A 22,256-nucleotide genomic window follows, 5' to 3' on the forward strand; every position below is an offset into this window, starting at 1 on the left:
GCTGTTCATACAGTACTGTGCAAGCTGTTAATTTTCCTCTGATTTCATCTTCTGTGGTAATCCTCAATGAGCACAGCACACTAGAGGCAGGTCATTTTTCATTAGATTTTAATGATCTGTGTAAACGCTCTGCAAAATCTTTACATGCAAAGTTATTTGCAAACATACATATTTCCATTGCATGCACTATCTATTTACAAATACAGCGATTGAAGAAGAAACATTCCACTGAACTGGCAGAATCAAGTAGAAGACAGCTATGGTTTAGCTCAGAGAGAAGCTCGTTTGCTTTTTTAAACAACAATTGCCGATCATCGTGTGATGACCGCCGTGTAGCTGAAGTAGCACAACGCAGGACTGGTGAGTGTCTGAATATTTGCCACATGGGGGCAGAGAGGCTTTACAGAGAAAACAAGACACTGAAAGATCTGAATGTGTATGTACAGGACATCTCATTCAACGATTGAGACTAATCTCAGTCTGCTACTGATAGAGTTGGACAAAGTTGATGTGCTCAGTGATTATTAGTCTATCTTGTGGTGGCTAGCAAACCAGTTTATTCAGATTACACCACAGTCATCATAGTCATGCAGAATATGGCCTCTTGTATATAAAGTATTAACAAGAATGTTATGGGGAAGAAGTGTAAACATTAATGGAATTACAATAGCATTAATTTCTTACAAAGTATATATATCTTGAACCACAAGACATTTCATGCATAGGATCTTTTGTTTTCGTCTTTGACATTGGAATAACTTGCAGACAGCTGTATAAATTGAGGTCATTCCACTTTGTAAGGTGTGCTTTCCTTGGTTTGCTGTGATTAGTGAACAAACGCACGCTGAAGCCTTTAATGACTGGGGTGTGGCAGAGGGGAAAGGGCCCTGCTTTGTGCAAAGGAGTGCAGTGGGGTAAAAGCGGGCCATGATTGCCCCAGGCACACGAGAGTCACAGCACAGTGCATGCAGGTAAAGCTGCACATACTTATGACATAACCGCTTCCACTTTCTCTCCTTGTTAAACGGAGCAGCAAATTTTGTAAGGGAAACCTGTAGGAGACCTGACCGTGTGCATTCAGTGTAAACACTGCAGTAGAAAACCTCTGAGGTGTCCGAGTGACCCGCGAGCTTCAGAGGAGTAGAGGTAGCAGGACGAGACTCTGTTTTTTTCCTGCCAAATCTCACCGCAACGAAGAAATCAACTAAAAACTAAACATCATGATTAACTTTTTAGCTTCTCCAAACACATAGTTTATACTTCCCACAAACTTAAAACTCACAGTTTGGATAACCATACGTAAAAACTCCTTCTAAACTAGGCGTGCTCTAATTTTAAATCACAAATTAACAGCAACTGATTAAGGTTTCATTTAGCTCATGGTCCACTGACTTATGAATCATCTGCAGGATCAGATGTCTATCCTAACCTGAGCAATGTATCAATATGTAAACATTTTCTTCATGGAAATTTACAGTATGTTCAGGACAGTCAAAGTACACGAAGGAGCAGCTGCGTGTTGTCTTGCGTGTGTGGCTTGGCATGCTTATACGGTTCAACACTACAGCATGATGTAACCACATGAGAAAGTAAAAGTACTGCCCTGACGGTCAAATGAGTCTTAGGCATGAGGCTCAATCAAGGCTTCCATGAGCTTGAACGATGGGTTTGACCTCAGATGCCATAACATATTGCTTTACTTGCTCTGTGCCAGTGCAATTCAAACTTCATTTTCTTTAGCGTACAATGTGTCAAGTTGAGCACACTATATGTGATCACTGACAGGCATGACGGCCTTTGTGCAGCTGTTTGTTGACGGATGTCTTGGTTACATTAATGCAATTTCTAATTCATTTGCACTGCGATTTGTGCCAGAGGCAGATTAAGTATTAGCACAGGCAGAGAAACTGTTCGTAGGAAAACAGGAAAGAAGAGTATACCAAGGACACATGTGTGAAGACTAAACGAAAACAAGAAAATGGGGAGGACAGTGCATCAGGAGATGAATGCAAACAGATCAGGGCGGATAGTTTATAGCTCATGCGGTATACAGTGGATGGGCGAGGGGTTAATCACTAGCAACATGATTCTCATTATACAAGGTGTGCCAGCGCTCAATCTTCTTGTCCTTGTTCTTCAAACACTCGTACCAGTGTTTCAGCCTCTCTCCTTTGGCAGTGATTCCCAGCTGACACCCACCTGTCAGGGGGGAAGGGGCGTGTGAGCGGCAGGTGGTGAGCAGATAAGAATTTCAGTTATTTTTATTGCATCAAACACTCAAATACTCACCTATGTAGTCGTTGGACTTTCCGATGTCATAATCCCACACGGATATATCTAACATCTTCTTGGCCAGTTCACTGTGTTTGATGTCGTAGCTGAATTCCTGAAAGTTGATTGAGATATTCAGACTTTCCAAAACCACTTCATTTCTGAGTTGAGTGCAGTGGTTTGACAATAAATACGGGATATTAGTTGCAGTGTTTCACCTTAAATTCTTTTACGAACCTCATTAAACTCTGGGTTCAAAGTCCTCTTCTTGATTTGTGTTTTGCACTTGCCCTTCTTGCCCATGTCAGGTTTCAGACATCTGTGAATTGGGCATGTATAGGATTGAACTCATGCCATTTCTAGAATTATTCATTCACTGTCTGATGCCCTTTTACAATCTGCTCCACCTACATTTTCACGTATGGGTCAGAGTAGCCATTGGCATCCATGGCAGCCAGGTGGACACAGCGCACGACACCCACGATGAGCCGGTTCAGCTGGGTGCTGTACATGAGGGAGATCAGAATCCGACCACGCTCTTCCACCTCTGAGCCTTCTTTCCCTGGCTGAGACAGAGCAGAGAAGGATAAGAGGGAGGGGGAGGAGAGAAAAAAAGAGTTCAGGAGGCTTCATGATGAGAGCTGCATGAACTTCAGGAGGAATCTGTCACGTTTAGACATGCTTAGAAATAAAAGCACTGCCTCATCTTCGTAGAGAGCGATCCCTCTGGCTGCTCCGGCTGTTGCAGTTCTCTTTGTCTGTGAAGGGGGAGACGAGATTACAGGGGGTCAGACAGAGATTCAGGCGAGCAGAACAAAGCGTTGCTTGACTGTCAGCAAATTGCACTCACAGGCACAACTCTCTCTAGACACACGTTGAAGTTTTTCTTCTGGTTCATCTTCAGTTTCTTCAGCGCCACTCGGGTTTCCCCAATAAACTCATTGTGCCCAAACTTGTCTTCGTCGCAGACAGAGAGCCTATGGAAAACAGGAGAGAATCTTAATTATACAGACCTGTCAAATAAGGGCAGATTAAGTTTTGAACACAAGGCTGTTGCTGCTAAGTGAGTGATTTTTCTGAGGCACACTATCCACCTGAGGGTCTTACGCTGCATGTCCTCCTCCGTCAGGCCGTGGTAGGTGAGCATCTCGTTCCACATGGGGTTGCGGGTGTTTCTCAGCGTCTTTGTGCGCAACTTGTTAGACTGTTGGATGCGACGTAAATCAGAACAATGATATATCACTTTCTAAATAGAAGCCTATCTTATGATTTGTCAGTTCAAGCCACAAGATGTCAGGCTTGAGCTAGCAGAAAGGCTCCTCCTCATCAAACCAAGTGGGTATAAAATCACCACCCCTCCGTCTTTCGTTTTGCGTTGCAGGATATTAAGGTAATGAATCTTTAAAAAGAAGTAAAAGCTAAATGTAGGAGAGGCCTTCTACCTTGCTAGCCCCCGGTAGCAGATGGAGCTTGACGTAAGGATCTGCCAGTCCATTTGAGTCCATGGGCTTCAGTCCCTGAGGAGACACAAAGCACCGCGTTCATCACATCACAAACAGCAGAGAGCAATTACGCTAAAGTGCCATTCAGGAGCTTTTTAACATAAACCACTTGATTGTAATTGTCCCTTTGTCTGGGAGAATGAGGAGAATAGTGGTACCTTTGCTTTGAGGATGCTACAGTGGAGGCTGTTGCTTTCCTGTTCGTAGTGAAGACTGAACTCTAGGGAGCCCAGAGTGGCTGAAAGAGACCCAGACCAGTTATTACGTTGGGCTACAGGGAGGCAGCAAGCCTGCTCTTGAATAATTAAAAGTATAAATATATGGAAAGATTCCCTTATAATTAAACAACACTCATTTTGCGAGTTAAAGGGAAAATGACAATCGATCCAGAATGGATGAAAAGATGGACAAATTGCCTCGACCTTCACTCATGAAACATTCACAGGCTTCTATTTACCTTAAGTAAGCAGTAGGAAAATCTTATTAAAAAGCAGGGGCATGTGATATAAAAGAAACCAAATAAACACTCCAGTCTCAGAGGAGGACCTTCAGAAAATAAAGTTCTAGGTAGGAAAAAATAAAGACAGAGATGCTGCCCACACAGATTTTCTTTGGAGGAGTTTCATTGCCTCGCATGGCTGTTGGGGGACAGACTAATTAAATGTCATTTGTAAATGTTTCTTGTACAACCATTAACTTGTACAGACCCAGATGAAGTGAAATGCCGATCTGATGATGCTGCTAGATGAAATAAACAGCAGACGATCAGTGTTTTTACATTTCTAAGGGATGCCTGGACAATTAGTCATGGCAATCCATCTAATAGTGTTGGGATATTTTAGTCTGAGCCAAAATGCTGGACAACCTTGGTGATTCACTCAGCAACTGGGAAACAGGACAACATAGCTATATAACCATTCCAATTACAGAGCTATAAATAAGCATCTAATGGTCAGATGTATGTATATATTTCATTGATTTGTACAGATCAAAACACACTTAATCAGATGTACAAAGTGCTGTTACTTTCCCAACTTACTATAATGTCTATTATTAATATCAAGCCTAAATACCTCAGTCATTTAAACAGTGAATAGTGAGGAACCTGTAACCAGTTGGGTTACTGAAACCACAGGATCTAACTGTTCTCACCATTACAACTCTACAGAGAATAGGCCCATCAAACCATTTGCTATTTTTGCCACGTTACTCCAGGGGCTTGATCCAACACAGGGGGAATCTATAACTTGTTAGGCCTGTTGTATTTCAAATTATTTGCACAGCTTCATAGTCCCGGACCTCAATAAAATAAATTAAAACTCAATTCCCTGGAGACAGAATAAAGGCCGTTTGGCGCTGGCGGCTAAAAACATGAATGGCATGGTACCATTCTCATCATGAAAATGGGATATGTGCGAAGAAAAAAATTACACAGATTATGCTTCACTACTGATTTAGTTAGTCACATCCTCCTCTGCTGTAGCTTCTGATTTTCATATTTCGATTACATATGGTGCTTCTCATTCGTCATTTTCTTCCCGGCTCAATAGACGCTGCCAGAATTACATTTGCTGTTTGCTGGAGCTATTGGGCAATTTATGGATGAATTGCAGATGAATTATTACAAGAAAACTAAAAGGCAGAAATTAAGCATCGACACGGTCTGACTCAAAATCCCTGAGGGGAAGAGAGACGTGGCCAAATTAAAGATATCAACGCCCAGTACTGTAAGCTGCATGGAAATACGTTTCAATTTTTGTCAATCAATGAAAAACGACACCTTATGCGGCGCATTATTTTGTTTTGTTTTTTTACATGAAATGAGAGTAAAGGAATCCCAAATGTCAAAATTGCACACAAAGTGGAATCACACTAGACACATCATCCCCCTATGAGAAGGATGAGAAGGTTGAGCAGATGGTGCACTCACTGGCTTCGTCAGAGTCATAGTCGTTGGCCTCCTCCTCCTCCTCGGCTGGGGGAGGTTGCTGTCGGGCAGGCTGCCTCCTGTCCTCTCTTACTGCAGGAGGCGCTCTCTGCTCTGGAGGGACTGCAGCAGAAGAGTAGGCACCTCCATCTCCTGCCACTGGACCTACAACCACAGGCAGTCATGTGAGACTGCGCAAAGTGACACTACTGCAATATTTAGTTAATGGCTGGGAGTCTCTATAAGGACGTGAGTAAAGGGACGTTGTGTCCGAGCTGTTTCTCACCCTGCTGGGCCATGGCAGCCGATGCAGAAGGCTGTGGTCTGGAGCTCTGGACAGGCACCATCTTCTTCATCACCACTGGGCTGGCCTGGCCAGCCTCCTCAGGACCGGCCCCACCTGTGGCCATGCGCAAAACCGGTTTAGGGGCCACAGGTGGGTAACCAGCACGGCCCTGTGGCTCTGGTCCTAAAAGTAAGGGTGAGTAGCATAATATGGTAAACACAGAGACACACACTATGCATAAGGGAGAAATGCATAATCACACTACTTCAGGCTTCTACTGCAGTGGAATGTGTAATACTCCCTAGTCTCTCTGGATACTTTTGATGTTGCAGCTTTTTCGTTGCAAAGGCATTGACCTACATACACTACAACAAGCTGTGGCAGCCGACGACTGTACATGCAGCAGCTACTTCAGTTTGCCTGCTAGCACTACCCCTCTCTTTTATGGGGAAATCACACTGCACAGGTAATCACGCTGAAAGTGTGAAATGATGCGGTGTGACCCATCATGCCAGCACCACCTGGAGGCTCATTCCACCCCACAGCATGCAACTTCCGTCAGCGTAATTGAGCTCTGCATCTCCCTCCTCTGCAACAGTGGGCGGCACTGCCAAATTTGGGAAGCAGATAAAAGGTTTGATGGCTGGGAAAAGAGCAATGAGAGGTGGGGTTGTGTGATCGGGCTTCCTGATCTAAAGAGACCGAAGAGGTGGTGCTAAGAAACATTTTAAGTTAAACCTAATATTAGTGGCAAAAAAAGAACTGCAATTAAGAAAATGTAATAGTCTTTATATAGAGATAACATACCTTGTGTAGGTCTTTAGTTCAAGGAGCTTGCACTAACTGGCAATATTGGTATTGGCAGTTTGATTGGTGTTTTTTGAATGGGCCTGCACCTAAAATAGTTCATGGTATTGCGTAAATTGTAAAATGCAATGCAATTCCATGCCTTACTGACATGCTTCATCACAGCATCTCAACATATGAATGTACAGGAACTGACAATGACTCAGCCCTTGCCGAAATAACAATGAGAAGCCTGTTTTGCTAGCTTTGCAATCTTCAAATGTTTAATGTTGTAAAGAGGTAAGTTCCGTCAATAATAGACAGTGCTACGGGCACTTGTTCAAAAAGGGGGGGAAAAAACTTTTTTCTACACTACACAGTAAGGCACTTTTTAGTCAGCATGTCTATTAACTTAGCTTTGAGATGTTGGGAAGCTATGAGGAAAACGCCCACCCAGAGGCTTGGAGCTGAGACACATTTTTCACATCCAAAAATGGTTTTATCCCTTTTTGAAGATATTCTGTTTTCAAAAATAGAAAAATATGCCCAAAAGCTTTCGTATCTACTTTATTTCCTCACACAAAAAGTATGAAGACGTATTAAATATCAGTTCCACTTCAAAGAACAACACTCAGGACTACTGAGAAGTGGAAACCTCACAGGCTGTTCAGGTAGAGCCCTTATTTTAAAAGGTTTCTAGATATTGAAAACTTGCCTGAAACTTGATGCTCAGAGGCAGGAGCCTGACTCTGATTCTGACCTAAGAGAGACATAATGTAAAGCAATGGACCTGCAATTTGCCTAACAGAAATAATGACTGAAGAAGAGATTAGAGCTGTATGTACCTGGTGGCTGTGGTTGGGTTACTGCCTCCTTGGGCTGAGAGGCTGCAGGTCTCTGGGGCTCTGCTGCCTCCTGGGAAACTGTCTCGTTTGGTTTAGATAATGGCATGGGCGATGGCAGGAAATGCTTAGGAAAACCTTTAAAGAACCAGGCACCAGACCTCTTCCATACCTGAAAACACACAAAAAAATGTTTGCATTATAGACTTTCCACCAGACTGTTTACTTAACCTTTTTTCCCCTGATGTAAAGCACTCACCTCTCGCTGTTCTCTGCAGATCTTGCAGAGCCACACTGCACGTGGCCGACTGCCACACTGTGTACCACACTTGGTGCACATGTTCTACACAACAGGAGAAAATGAAGATTTCCAGCTGCTCGCCATCGACAATGTTATCACGAATGCACAGCTCATAAACAATTGCGTTCTTTCAGCTTTTGTGTGGATTGCAGTGAAAGCCTGGGTTGTTTGTAATAATTCGCTGGCTCATTATCTACCTTTTTGCAGTCCTCACACACCACCGAGCTGACCTCGGGTGTACCCAGCTGCTCCCCACACAGCAAACAGCGGGACACTCCGTCTCCACACACAGTCTTCTTCATGTCGTCCAGGCGGTTTATCAAGCGCCTGCAGCAGCACAGAGTGAAGTCTTACTTAAAAGGTCACCGTTAATTATCCCTGGTCCAAATTTATGCACTTCATCAGTCTCGGCAGATGATTTTGTTTTAATTTACACCTATCAGAGAAATCACTGCATGTTTTACAAACTCTCACCCAATTCTCTCCTGTTCCATGGCCTCCATTTTCTCAGCTCGGGCGATCACGCTGTTTATAATCTCTTTTTCTTCATCCGTCAAGTCTGGACCAGGACCAGGGCCTTGCTGCATGGTCCAGGTGCCCCTGTCAGCCAAACATATTCTCCAATTAAGGGCACATTATATGATTGATTTTGCTGCTTAAATCACATGTGCACACACGCACACTTAACATTCAGGGTTTGAACACAGAGAGCAAACACAATGAATGAATGAATGAGGATACATTTACTGCATCAGCACATTACACTGCTTTCAGAACAGTTACAGAGTGGAAATGCAGATAAGGGAGGAGTTTATCTACTTACTGCTCTTTATCACTGTGTCACAGATCACACGTAAGAGAGATGCAGGGGAAACAGAGGAGGAGGGCACAGTTAACGGTAGATGTTGCCATTAGAAAAGATTACCAAGACAAGAATGACAGTCGCACTCACCCCGCATGCATGGTCCTCTGCCTGTCGTTGGACCCCCAGCGACCTGAGCTGCTGCTCATCACCGTGTCTGTCATGCTGCACTACTGCAGTCTGCAAGGTGGATAAACACAAAGGCACAAGAATGACATGAATTCAGCATGAAGCGGTCAAACAAGCTTTAAAATATAAGACTGCTCTGTATTTAGAGTTCTAGTTATGTGCCTTAAGTCCACACTTAGCCATCCTGTACCCTAAAGCAGCATTTACTTAATTGCTACCATGGATTGCTCTCTCATCAAAAAGGACATTTTCTCCAAATGTGCGAGCAGGGACACTGCCAACATTAAACTGGAAAGTCAACAGATACTCCTCCTTTAATTGCCACAGGGTTGAATAAAAGGAAATACTGGTGACCATCGTGAGCCAAACAACCACTAGAATCAATAAAAATCAAGAATTATTTCTCAAAAATCACTTTTTTCCCTCCTTCATTTACATCCCTTCTGTGGATTTGCATACCAATCCTGAACGACATAGCAACTTTCACTGGGAGAGAAAGTGCAATTAATAGAGCCAATTTTACAGCCTAATCACTGCCTCCTCCTCTCACCGAGCCCGTTTCGACAAATTCCTTCCACCGACATATTCAAGTAATAAATGGACTCAAGAAAACATTGCAGATACAGGTTTGCTAAACAAAAGCCCAAACTATGCTGACATACAGCGGTTCAAACAGGAGCAGACTTGCTTCGTGTGCGTACAGCAAATCGAACAAAGCTCACGACAAAGCAAGTCTTCCTGTGCATTAGTAACTGGAGTGAAATGATGCTGAAGTGGGTGGTCCAGGTCGTTTGAATTTATGTGCGTCTTCAGCGTTGAGGGCCGTGGTGATAAGGCAGCGCAAATTGGGGGTGGTAAGGTCAATTAATTGAGCAGCTGCAAGTAAAACTGAATGAATTGCTTCCAGTTTGCGAGGGCACGCATTTGAAAGAGACAGATGTGTCCGTACAGAAGGAGTGGCTCGGTTATGCTATAACACAGTGACTATGGCTAAGAGTTTGTCTCCAGCATTTCTGATTTGGCCATGGACTAATATTTTTTTTACAATTCTAGACTTTTTCATATGATGTTGGTGGAACTGGGAGTGGGGTTGGGTATTACGGGGTGTGATGGAAGTTGCTGATACTCCACGTGGTGAAACTGAAGCTGGATTGTTTATAGGCCAGAAGGGACTCAGTGTTGCTGAGGAGGACTGTATTTAAAGTACATGACAGCTTTTGTTTGTGTACATAGTGCAAAAAAAACCACAACAGGCTGCGAACAGAGCCAAGTGCTAATGATGAAACGTGGGAAGCTGTGAGCGCCTTTTCCATATGATACACCAGCAATGTAATTCAATCTCCAAGTGACATGCTAAAGATGACACATAGATGTTAACAGGAATCACTGAGGCAAGTGCCGATGGGCAAGTCTGTCGAGAGTGTGTATGTGTGTTTGTGTGTGTTGCTCTATACAACTGCCTTAGGGCTGCTTCAAGTCTCTGGCAGACAATACATGGAGGGATGCTGCAGCCACGGGCCAGTGTATGTCCTGAGGGGGAAGTGCCAGCATTCAGTGCAGACCAGTGGGCCTCAAACAGGAGCAACAAGATGAACTAAAAGCCTCACTGGAGCTGCAAGTATCAAGAACCGTGATGACTCAGGATGAGTCGAGCATAGATACTGTATTAGACAGAGTGATAGCAAGGAATGCCTAATGATAATGACCAAAGCAAAAAAAAAATCAATAAGTTTCACTTGTCTTCAGCGTTTCACAGCAGTAAAATCGAGCCCTATAGAACCTTGGAAAACATGAAAGGGAGGAGTGCGCCACTGTCTCCCTCATTCAGCTGCTCGCTTTATGCTGCATAATGTCAGGCTACATACCTTTTGAGGTGTAATCTGCTGTCTGCCTGCCTGCGGGACTCACAGAAAAAGGAACAAATTCACTGTGCTATCAATAGACACTGGGTGTGGGCTTTTCCCTCTGATGCTGCCGCCGCATCCAGCCAACAGTGGCAAACACATTCTTCAGGGAGCATTTGTCTTTTTCCACTTTTTCTCCAGCAGCGTGACAGATCAGACATTACTCCAGCGGTACAGTATGTATTATATACGCTGCGGCTCTCAAGCATATCCTTCCTTCACTTGCCAAAGTGAGTTATGCCACCTTTGCCTAACGTTATTGTCCTGGAGAGTTGGATGGAAGGAGACAGATGGGAGGCGGCATTCAGACTTGGGCAGGGTAATCACAGAGTCAGACAAGCCTGAGCTCTCTGCTGGGGATAGATGTTACTGCATCACTGAAGTGGTCTCTTTGCTGAGGTGACAATCCAGTTAGCATTCAGGAAGGATCACACACACACTTGTCTCATAAAGAGCTGTCAGTAAAGGTGTTGGAAAGTACTGCTTGGTTTCATCCGCTGTAGTCAGAGAGGGTTTACACCTCACAAGATTTAAATCGTACATATTAAAATCTGTTCCAGAGGTGCTGCTCTGCCCAAAATGTCACGCTGGGCCTCATTCTGCAGTCATGACATCACAGTTGCCCTCCATCCTGTGTGCTGTCGAGGTTATAAATGCAACAAATATGCGTCATTTGTGACTCTAACTGTCATCATGTACTTGGTTTCCTCCCATAAAAAAGATGACTCAGTCAGGTGGTGGATTCTTCTCTGGGGACATATTCTACTGTGTTTTCATTTATTTATTTTTTTCCAAAATGTCATGGAGCCTCCGCGATGACGCTCTCATACGTGATGCCAGGGAACCACGCAGGCAACCACAATACACAACAGCGTCTGAAGATACACAAGGAATAGCTAGTAACAGATCATGTGTGAGATGACAACAGGAAAAGACCAGAGGGAGAGAATCGACTCAAGATAGTCATCTGCCTGATCATCATAAGTCATCCACGCAGCAGGATCTCTCTCCATACAGAATCTCATATGGGGGTGGAGAGGACCAATTTAGAAGCCTGTGTCTCCTCCTCGGGGCCTGGAGGGAATAGTCAATACGAATCTGCATCTGTACATCTTCAGGGATGTATGGATGCACGACTGCCAGAGCAAACCATGCACATTTTCCATCCTTTTTAGCCACACAGCTATCCATTCTTCTCGGATACTTGAAGTGAATGCTAAGAATGAGTAACTAGCTTTAAGTCTCACAGCCGAATATTCTTATATGACTTTCGATAGTAGGTGTATGACTCATTTTTGCAGAACATATGACTGGAAAAGAAACTGACTAGAAGAAAAGCACCTTGTTAGTTTTTTTCTTTCAAGATTTTGGCACATGGTGAAGAAAGCAGGCAGAGTGACACCAAGGCAGCAGGGCATTGATTGATTTGATGGATTGATCCAGCGTGGATTATTACAGAAAAAGCACTGAGAGGTTAAATGGGGGATGGAGGGAAGCCATCTCCACTGACATCAACATAAAACAAAAGCAAGGTTCTGCTCCAATGTCTTCATTTTATTATTAAGCAATTTGTGCTCTAACATTAAGTCAATTAGTGCACGGATTTGAAAACATCCATCTCCAGCCATCATAAAAACCAAGCAGTTTAGCTGATTGTGACAATAGTAGGTAAATGTAGTCTAAAAAACAAATTTTACTGTATTCAAGGACAATTCCGAAAGAATACAATGTGACTTTGTTGACTTCTGTACTGGATAACATATTTAAATGGCAACAGCACCGTTTGTCTATTTTTTTAATAGCCCACTGCGTGTCCTACTTGTAGACATATTGAAAATAATGACACTAAAAAACTATTGTACTTGAATTCCAGGCCAACAATTCCCTCGCTAGCATCAAAGAAGGACATGTCTAAAATGGGTTAATGAGAATCAGAGATCAATGCAAAGTCTCACAATTGGTTTCATTTTAATTTATCTTTCATCAGTTCTCCATTGATACTTTGATGCGTTGCCACAAAACTTGCTTAAGTATAGTGGAGGTCATCTTAATGCTGTGCTGCAGCCACCAACAGGAACAACCAACAACCCCTTCCAAAGCAGCATCCCAGTGGGGTCAGATCAGCACTTACTTCCAAACCATTTTCCAAGATGCTGATGCTAACTAGATGCCAGAGTTGATATTCATGTCCACACAGCATATCCACACTACCAGTGATTAAATAATCCTGGTGAAACCATACACAGTTTTTCAGGTTGACATGACCATCAATGTTTCATAAGCTACAATGCACTGTGTGCTTTTTTCCCATTAAAGACGCAATAACCTTGCAACCCACACTCATTTTTTTCACAATGCGGCGGGAATCTAGCTCACCTCCAACATGTGCTTTAAAGAAGGCATTACTAGGCTTTTACTGCCTTGTGTGACTATACGTATATCATCATGTAGGGGAACTATGACCAACATGGTTGCACAAAGAAGGCTTCATCTGCAATAAATACAGTGAATAATGAATGTTTGGAATAAAAGTAATGTGATACTGTGTGGTCTTTTCTTTTTACAGTACAGTGAACAATTTGAAAAATCTTGACATGCAAAACACAACAAAAAAAACTGCTAAAAAATATGAAAGCAGATTTTAAGAAGAGAAGGAACCAAACATATTTTATTATACTTCTTAATTTTTCTTCCCCTGCCATCTGGCCTGGCAGTAGCTCAGATTGTTTTATGTATTATGAAACAGAACACAGCCTGAGATCCTCAGACAGGAGAGTTTTGGCTGGTCGACAGTTTCAGCTCAAGTCCTGTGGTGATCTGGAATATCATGCGTTTTTTCTTTTATTTCTCCTCTTTACAAACACAGATTTATTTGCGACCCAAGCAAAATCCAAAAATGACCAGGATGGAACGTTTTGGAGAGAGGGAAGGAACTGTTACAGCAGTAAAAATCATAAATATACAGCTGCATTAGCCGTCATTCTCCAACATCATGTCAAGTCACACTACTATAAAAACAAATATAAGCACAATTCCTCAGTAACGCAGAATCAAATGCTAAGTGCGATGGTCATAAATTTAAAAAGCACCAACATTCACTCATGGAAAATGATGACTGTAGAAGCACAACTCCATTCATGAGTCATCTTCAGTCCTTCACTTAAATTTTCTGCAGAACATGAACTAGTTGACAATACTTTGACTCACGCGTAGGCTACATGTCATCAAAAAGTACAACCAGCTGCTCCTTCACAGTCTGTGGTGACACATGTGGGCTGTTGGTTGGCAGAACCTCAAGGTCTGTGCAAACACTTTTATAGACAGTAAAATGGCCGTTCTTATAAGCGGCACCACCATACAGCTGACCAGGCTATAAACGCAAGCATGACTGGAAAGGGTTACGAGTGGTAATCAACTTTAGCTATAAAATAATGACTAACAATGCAAAAGATGTGTGCATAAAGACATGCAGCCCAAAGTAAGAAGAAAGATTGCGCTCAGTTCACTCACACTGTGGAAACATAGCGCTGCAGATTGTAGTTTGAGAGCCACAATGCTACATTTTAGCCAAGTTAGCAGCTTCCCATGATGGCAATGTTTGTGTGCTTGTCAGCTGGTCCACCACTTTGGTTTATTCACATGGTGATAATAACAGAAAAAAAAATAACAACAAATTATTATTCCATGTTGGGCTGCATGTTATTGGGAAAAATTGGCTTTGCAACAATTGTTTTTTCTACAATATACATATTGCAATATGAATATTTTCACCAGATGAATGCCATTTGGAAAAAGCTGTTTTATAACTTTCTCATATGGTGGAACACTGTCAGAGTCATCCAAATTTGTTTCTTGTTTTGGATGGCATTCAGATCTGGCTTTGCACTCATACAGAGTTTTGTGGTGTTGATTTAAATGTTCAGCTTCAGTGTCTTCTAAATAAAGTTTAAAAATAGAAACTCAGTGTATCAGAATAACCCTTAAATCAGAGTATGTTCCATCAGATGAGCTTCTCTTGTTAGTTAGTCATGAACTATGAGAACCTTACAAGTTTTCTTTTTGAATCAAGCAGCTAAAAAAGTTGTAGAATGATGCATTTGAAAATTGATTGCTTAGATAAAGTTTTTTTTAAGTCTCCACTTCATAAATTACACAATTTTTTAAACCTTTTTATGACAGCAAACTACATATTTTTGAGTTGTGGACAAAACGAGACATGTAAGGACATCATTTCGGGCTTGGAGAAAACTGACTACTAAGCTTTTAACAGAGAATATAATTTTGTACTAAATCATAACTATATTGCAATAAAACATTAAATAAAAGGGTCATTCCATATGAAATGACCAGATATTCCTTGGGGGTGTTGCTGCACCATCTTCAAATTAGTCCTAAATTTGTATGCCATTAGACAGTCACAAAAGTACTTTCTATGCAAAATTGTAGGCCTGTAGCTCAAATAGTTTCTGAGTTGTGGGGGTCTGAAATTTTCAGAATTTGGGCTATCAAAAGCCTCGCCAGCGTTTTTTTGCATCTTTAAGTGGTTATTTCTCAGCCTCTAGACAGACCAGAGAGCTGTGAGTTGGTAAACAAGGCCTCTGCATGTAGCTAGTGCCCCACAAACATCCCCAGGTGTTTCCCTACACTCTGCAGGCCATGGGGGCTTGTTAAAAATGCTAAAAATTAAGAGATACCTACTCGCGTGTGGGGTTTGGGACCTTAAAAGTACTAGAAATACTGCACAGAAGTGTTCTAACACCCCTGGGTTCCATTCTACACAAACCTGTGTGATAACTTAGCAAACTGGAGCTTTCTAGGTACCTCAGTTTGGAAAATATGAGCTCCCAAAGTTGGACGAGATTTTTAATTGACTATATTTGGTGGCAAAAATCTCAGTGTGGGACAGGTACCAGAGACCCCAACTCTTTCTATAAGACAGTTCCATCTGTTTTCTATCACTGTACAAAAAAGCAGCAGGGTTATATTTGTAGTTACTGAGATATTCTTACTCAAAATGGCATGGGTAATGTCAAAATTGTTTTTTGCTTTTCAGTACTTTAAATGGGGATACAAGTATTAGTAGTCATTCCAATGGTAGTATTATGTATGTTTTGTTCTTTTTGAAATGTTAGTTGTTAAGTTACAACTTAGGTATAGGTTCTTTTGCTTGTAACATGACATTGTACAATTAAATTTAACATGTTTAATCCCACTGCACTGATACTGTAAAATTCAACATTATTGTTGTATTTTTAAATTAATCAACCATAAACTACTACAGAGCTCCCTGAATTCAAGTTAGTGCATGTAATTTGTATGTGTATGTTAAAATTACATGTATGCATTGCAAATGGGTGTCAACATGTCATGATATCTACAGGTATGGCTCTAAACTAGACCTTGTGACGCAAAAAGGGCATTTGCAATGCGTACATGTAATTATAACATACACATACAAATTACATGCACTAACTTGAATTCAGGGAGCTCTGTAGTAGTTTATGGTTGATTAATTTAAAAATACAACAATAATGTTGAATTTTACAGTATCAGTGCAGTGGGATTAAACATGATAAATTTAATTGTACAATGACATGTTTCAAGCAAAAGAACCTATACCTAAGTTGTAACTTAGGTATACCTAAGTTATACCATTACACTTTTTGAAGGTAGTCACCTTTAACAACTAACATTTCAAAAAGAACAAAACATACACAATACTACCATTGGAATGACTACTAATACTTGTATCCCCATTTAAAGTACTGAAAAGCAAAAAACGATTTTCACGTTACCCATGCCATTTTGAGTAAGAATATCTCAGTAACTACAAATATAACCCTGCTGCTTTTTTGTACAGTGATAGAAGACAGATGGAACTGTCTTGTAGAAAAATGTGGAGTCTCTGGTACCTGTCCCACACTGAGATTTTTGCCTCCAAAAATAGCCAATTAAAAATCTCGTCCAACTTTGGGAGCTCATATTTTCCAAACTGAGGTACCTAGAAAGCTCCAGTTTGCTAAGTTATCACACAGGTTTGTGTAGAATGGAACCCAGGGGTGTTAGAACACTTCTGTGCAGTATTTCTAGTACTTTTAAGGTTTCCAAACCCCACACGCGAGTAGGTATCTCTTAATTTTTAGCATTTTTAGCAAGCCCGCATGCCCTGCAGAGTGTAGGGAAACACCTGAGGATGTTTGTGGGGCACTAGCTACATGCAGAGGCCTTGTTTACCAACTCACAGCTCTCTGGTATGTCTAGAGGCTGAGAAATAACCACTTAAAGATGCAAAAAACGCTGGCGAGGCTTTTGATAGCCCAAATTCTGGAAATTTCAGACCCCCACAACTCAGAAGCTACAGGCCTACAATTTTGCATAGAAAGTACTTTTGTGACTGTCTAATGGCATACAAATTTAGGACTAATTTGAAGATGGTGCAGCAACCACCATCTGGTCAAACCACACGGAATGACCCAAAAGCTATTTGATGGAAGGCTATAAACATTCATGATCTCTGATTTGATGATCACTTGACCTTTGACCTTGTACCACCAGCAGCTCAAAGTTTTCGCACATTCAGTGAAATTTCTCAACATCATCATCATTTTTTTAAGGACATTCAGTCTTACCAATTGATCCCTCAGCAGTACCCTGAGTTCTCCTTCAGGGCACCCACGAGGTTCACATTTGTAGTCCCGAGTGAAAATCTCGACAACTATTGGATGGGCTGTCAAGACGACTGCAATAATCCCACCTGACTTGTGCCAGCCTTAGGCCAAAATTTGAATTTGTCCAACACTTTAGGTTATTCCCAAACTGATGATATTCTCATTAGTTTCATTTTGAATTCAATGCTAGCATGGTAACATGCTAAAACATTAAACGCTCCCAATAAATAGTCCTCCACCGAACCCTCTGTGCCACCATATCCTCTTCTCACTGCAGACTTTGTTGCTATTTATAATATCTTATCTGATCTGGGTGAAGCCCTGTGATTGGCTTAAATCTTTCATCACAGGTTAGATTTTCTAGAAGCTGGAAATAAAGCTAAGAGAGGCTCCATAAAATCTAGTTTCCTCTCCGAGAACCATGGTTCTCTATGCAACATGGTGAAATGTTTGTGTCCAATTTTTGGTCCAGAACACACTGCCTACCCTAGCTTTAAACATCAGCATGTTAGTCATGTAATTTCAAGCTTTAGCTCTTTCATCAAAGCATGTTTAAATTCAAAACATGCACCAAATCTATCTTTTAAGAAGCATGCTGTATACATAATTATTACCACCATTACAATTTTGCATTCATTTTTCTGATTTAATGAAAAGAAAGTAATCACGATATTATGAGTTATTTTACATTTCCTTGGCACTGCACACTGTTTCCAAATCTCCTGATCATTTGGTCTTCAATAACTAACTTGACAGGCTTCAGCTTGTGATGCCTCATGTTCGTCATACAGGCCTAGTGCAGAGACGGGGTAGGAAGCACCGAAAAACACGAGGTAGCCACCCACTCCCAGTTGCATGGCACAACTCCATCCATCCTCCAGAGGACTGTGAGATGCCAGCATAGCAACACACTGAGAGCTTGGACCAGAGGAAGACTGTAAAGCACTGCACCACAAAGCCCTCCACTGCAAGAGGAACACATCACTCAGCATTTTTTAATTATTTACAACTCCCACCCCCATTGCCTTTCACTCTGTGTAAGTCCCCTCTTTAAGGCATTAGTGCCCACTTTATGTACCATACTAACCTCTATCAAACATCATGTATGGAGCGGTGGATTTGGGGGACAAAACGATCACAGAGGGACAGACAGGCTGAGGAAATCTGTTATGGATAACAGTGTGGATGTTAGTCTTTTCGGTCTGCAGCACTGACAAATTACCCATGTTTTCACTCAGACAATGGCGTTGACAGGGACCATCTGTGGAACCATCTGCGAGGACTCTTCACCTCTCAAATGTGAGAGTGTTGTACCGTTTTAAATACACACATCTACTCTCTCTCGGCAGGCATGGCTCCAGGTCCCGCATCGCTGGAGAACAAACAGGAAAGACCATCCCGTGACCAACAAGGTCCCACGCTGTTACCCTGCTATAACTCTTGGCCCTGGCCAGCAGACCTAAACGGGGTGTGTGCGCCGTGTTTTTCATTCTTAAATCAACACAGCACATACAGAATTAGATGTCCATCTCCAATAGGTCTCATTCCATTTAATCATCCTCCACTTCTTTTAGAACTACGTCAGTAAACAGCTATAGGACACAGAGCACTCAATTAACTGCACTCTCGCAACAACCTGCAGTGAGTCTCAAATTTGCTGTACTGATGGTGATTCATCCCTGTAAGCCCCTGAGGTAAGAGGTGGGACTTTGAGAACTGGCTGCTGATGCATTGGCCAGTCATGCTCCTTCAATTTCTCCCATCTTATCTTGGGAAAACAAGTACTAACAGACAGGGGCATTAAATCAGTGCAGTAAAGGTCCGTCGTAAAGACACCATGCATCTATTCACTACTAACCAGAGGTAACCTGCAGCTGGTGGTCTGCTGAGATACACTACACCTAAAGAAACAAGTCAGATCTAACGGTCTCTGTCTGTGATGGTCATGATTGTGTCTCTTTGTTGCTCTGATGCTTTGAAGATCTGGCACTGCTCAGCTGCAGGATATCTGACTCTCCCTCTTGTCCTACTAGCAAAAGCAGGTACAATGCCCCTGGGTGTTTTTAACAGATCTCTGTTGGCAAACTCTTCCTGTCTCGAAACACTGCAACACTGAAAAATAAGCTTTAGTCCAAACTTTGAGAGGAACAAAAGAGCCAAAATGCAAAATATATCGATGTGTCACTCTGTGCCTATGGGGCAAAATAATTACTACAGTTACAGTATGTGCACAGTGGTGATTATAATCAGCTAAATATAAATGCAGGAGAATCTAAATATGTACTGGAAAGCTGAAAAGTGTTGCTTATGCTATAAATAGACTGGTGTTCACGGTACAGATTCAGACACAGCCCAGTTCTGTTTTGGATATTTAACTCCTTGTTCTCTTGGGGAAATTTTCTGTAAAGGCCACATTAATTACCTCTGTCTGCTCCAATATGTCAACACTGTTTATACAGATCTACTCACTAGTTTCAGAGAACCCACGGAATCGATTCTCATCCACCGCTCTGATGAGAATTTGAAGATGAAGCCACTCCCTTCTGAAGCTCGGCCACAGACGGCACAATAATGCATCTCCTCTGACAAATTGAAAGATATGCTCAATAGCAGGACACAAAAGCCTGCAGGTATTTAGCATTTAAGTTCAAAGCTCCATGTGTGGATTGTGAAGAGCACAGAAGAACATGTCATGCACCTTTACCAACTGTGGCCATGGTAACAGCAAGATCAGAAGATGAGAATCAGTGATTAAACGCTGTGTGTGTGTGTGTGTGTGTGTGTGTGTGTGTGTGTGTGTGTGTGTGTGTGTGTGTGTGTGTGTGTGTGTGTGTGTGTGTGTGTGCGTCCACTAGTCTGTGTGTTTGTAGTAGACTAATACCTGTGCCAAATTTCAAAATCCATGCAGAACAGGTTATTGTTGCAACTGACATAGCTGAAAGCACAGCAGGGTGAGAGAGGAAGACAAGCTGAAGACATGGGATTGTGGGTAAGTCAGCTTGTATCCTTTAGCTTTAAATAATGTAGTTAGTGTGCGAAGCACTTACTTCATTCCTCCATCTTTTTCCACCTTTCCCCTAAACACCCATGTTTCCTCTCCATCCTTCATTTCCTCATGTTTAATGTGACCGGACCTGACAAACCTCATTTCTCTCCTTCCTGATGCTTCTCCCCTGCCCATTTTCCATTCTTCCCCTGTGTGGAAAGCAATCACAGGCTAGCAGGGGCACAGAAAAATACAGAGAGAGGAGTACCAGCAGAAGGGTGTCGTCCAATCACTACTGTGGTTGCTCATGTGAGAGGAGGCAGCTGCAGATATCTCGCAGACTGTTCATTCAGTCTTTTCTCCCCTCCCCCATTTAATCCCCAAGCTTCAGGTTCTGTAGGAGGAGTTGGAGATGGTGGAACTGGGAGGCTGATTCCCAGCTCTTTTTTTCATGCCCTCTTTCTATATTAACACTAGAAGCAATGAAGCGTTTTGGTCCAGCAAGTCTCTTTACAGCACACACACATGCTGCTTTGACCCTCCAAGTGTATCAACCCCAGGGTGAAGGATAAGATAACATTACAACAAGTAGGCAACTGAATCACCTGTCCAGCGGCACAGCTGGAGCTGAGAGCTGCCCTGCCCACATCAGCATTTGGAGGCATCACTGATGTTTTTCCTCCCAGTCTGCAGGCACAACAAGCCCCAGTGTGCGCTCCAAAAAATCCTGCAGCAACGCCCAGGGACTGCAACCACACAATCTCCCACATGACTTACCAGGTCTGTTTTCTTATATCAGATCTGCAACAAGGAAGCACTCATCTTGAAGTAGTGCAGCCAGCTGGTCTTGTATTAATTATTCTTGAGGGGGATTAAGATGTAAGGCACTGAGCTCCACCAAGAGTTATATTTATCAGCTACTTATCAATAAACTTAGTCCACAAGGATGCTGCTGTAAATCAGTGCAACAATTCAAAACATGGAGGCGATCTGTATCAACACCTCTGCATGCAGTTCTGCTGCAGAGCAATGTTTTCAGTGAGACATGTTTTCCCTAAAACAAAAGAATCAATCAAATGTTCATTTACATTGCCTAATTGGCACCTCACATAGGTTAATTAGCAGCAGCTTCATGCATACTGAGTGCACTGCACACAATCACCAATCTTCTCTTTTCACTCAAATGACTCAGTAGGTATCTGACTCAGAAAGACATTGAAATGTGTTCCATCAGATTAATAAAAACAGGCAATGAAATATGTTCCCTCCTAAGAGATCACCCATCTCTCTTCTGAATGAAATGCTGCATTCATTCAACTTGTAAATGAGAAATTAGAAAGCACTGAGTCACCGGCCGAATGCACTAACCTCAGAGCGATTTCAGAGTGAGGATGCAATGTTTGAAAAATCCTTCGAAGGAGATCGCACAGAATCCTACCTGAGAATCCAGCCCCTGCCTCCCTCTCGGAGCTCTCTCTCCCTCTCGGAGCTGTCAGGGAATGATGCGGACTAAATTTCTGTGCAGCGCTTCGATCCGTCCACTGAGTTAGTCATTGCGCATGGTGCCTGTCACCAAACCCCTTTTCTCTTTTTTCTCTTTCTTTTTTTTTTCTCTTTTTTGCCTGGAGGAGTCTTTTGCTTGAGGCACAGCGGATCACTACAATGTATGGGAACTCGTCTGCGCGGAGGATAGAAAGCCCTTGGTACCCTGGGAAGGAAACCCCTGGATCTGAAGTGATAACACTGATGCTCAAGTGGGCAGTCATCACCTGATCCAATTGTCTCTGTAACA

General features: G+C 42.4%; 1 protein-coding gene across 5 annotated transcripts; it reads right to left on the reverse strand.

Moving 5' to 3' along the window:
• Positions 1-91: 91 nt before the first annotated feature.
• Positions 92-22,217, reverse strand: LOC110957970 (rabphilin-3A-like). Of its 5 annotated transcripts, none has more exons than XM_022204225.2 (19): positions 21,903-22,217; positions 8,868-8,957; positions 8,739-8,750; positions 8,390-8,515; positions 8,113-8,242; positions 7,874-7,957; positions 7,618-7,786; positions 7,488-7,532; positions 5,987-6,169; positions 5,704-5,865; positions 3,932-4,011; positions 3,714-3,788; positions 3,366-3,475; positions 3,122-3,248; positions 2,970-3,029; positions 2,683-2,837; positions 2,509-2,590; positions 2,290-2,386; positions 92-2,199 (listed from the first exon to the last, which is right to left on the reverse strand). In XM_022204225.2, exons 2-19 carry the CDS (start codon positions 8,939-8,941, stop codon positions 2,069-2,071), a joined length of 1,902 nt encoding a protein of 633 aa, XP_022059917.1. In that variant the 5' UTR covers positions 8,942-8,957; positions 21,903-22,217; the 3' UTR covers positions 92-2,068. The 5 variants fall into 5 exon arrangements, with proteins under 5 accessions (XP_022059917.1, XP_022059919.1, XP_022059920.1 ...); XM_022204227.2 differs by having other exon boundaries at positions 21,833-22,217; XM_022204228.2 differs by having other exon boundaries at positions 2,973-3,029; positions 21,903-22,215.
• Positions 22,218-22,256: the final 39 nt, after the last annotated feature.

The sequence above is a fragment of the Acanthochromis polyacanthus genome, chromosome 7 (genome assembly GCF_021347895.1).
Source record: "Acanthochromis polyacanthus isolate Apoly-LR-REF ecotype Palm Island chromosome 7, KAUST_Apoly_ChrSc, whole genome shotgun sequence".
Lineage (NCBI taxonomy): Eukaryota > Metazoa > Chordata > Actinopteri > Pomacentridae > Acanthochromis > Acanthochromis polyacanthus.

Bases quoted from the DNA above. Each gene is read 5' to 3' on its own strand.
- LOC110957970 (XM_022204225.2), bottom strand. From the start codon at position 8,941: ATGACAGACACGGTGATGAGCAGCAGCTCAGGTCGCTGGGGGTCCAAC. The intron at 2,838-2,969 runs GTGCTTTTATTT...GCTCTGTCTCAG, and splicing joins CTCTCTACGAAGATGAGGCA to CCAGGGAAAGAAGGCTCAGA. The intron at 2,200-2,289 runs GTGAGTATTTGA...CCCCCCTGACAG, and splicing joins AAAGTCCAACGACTACATAG to GTGGGTGTCAGCTGGGAATC.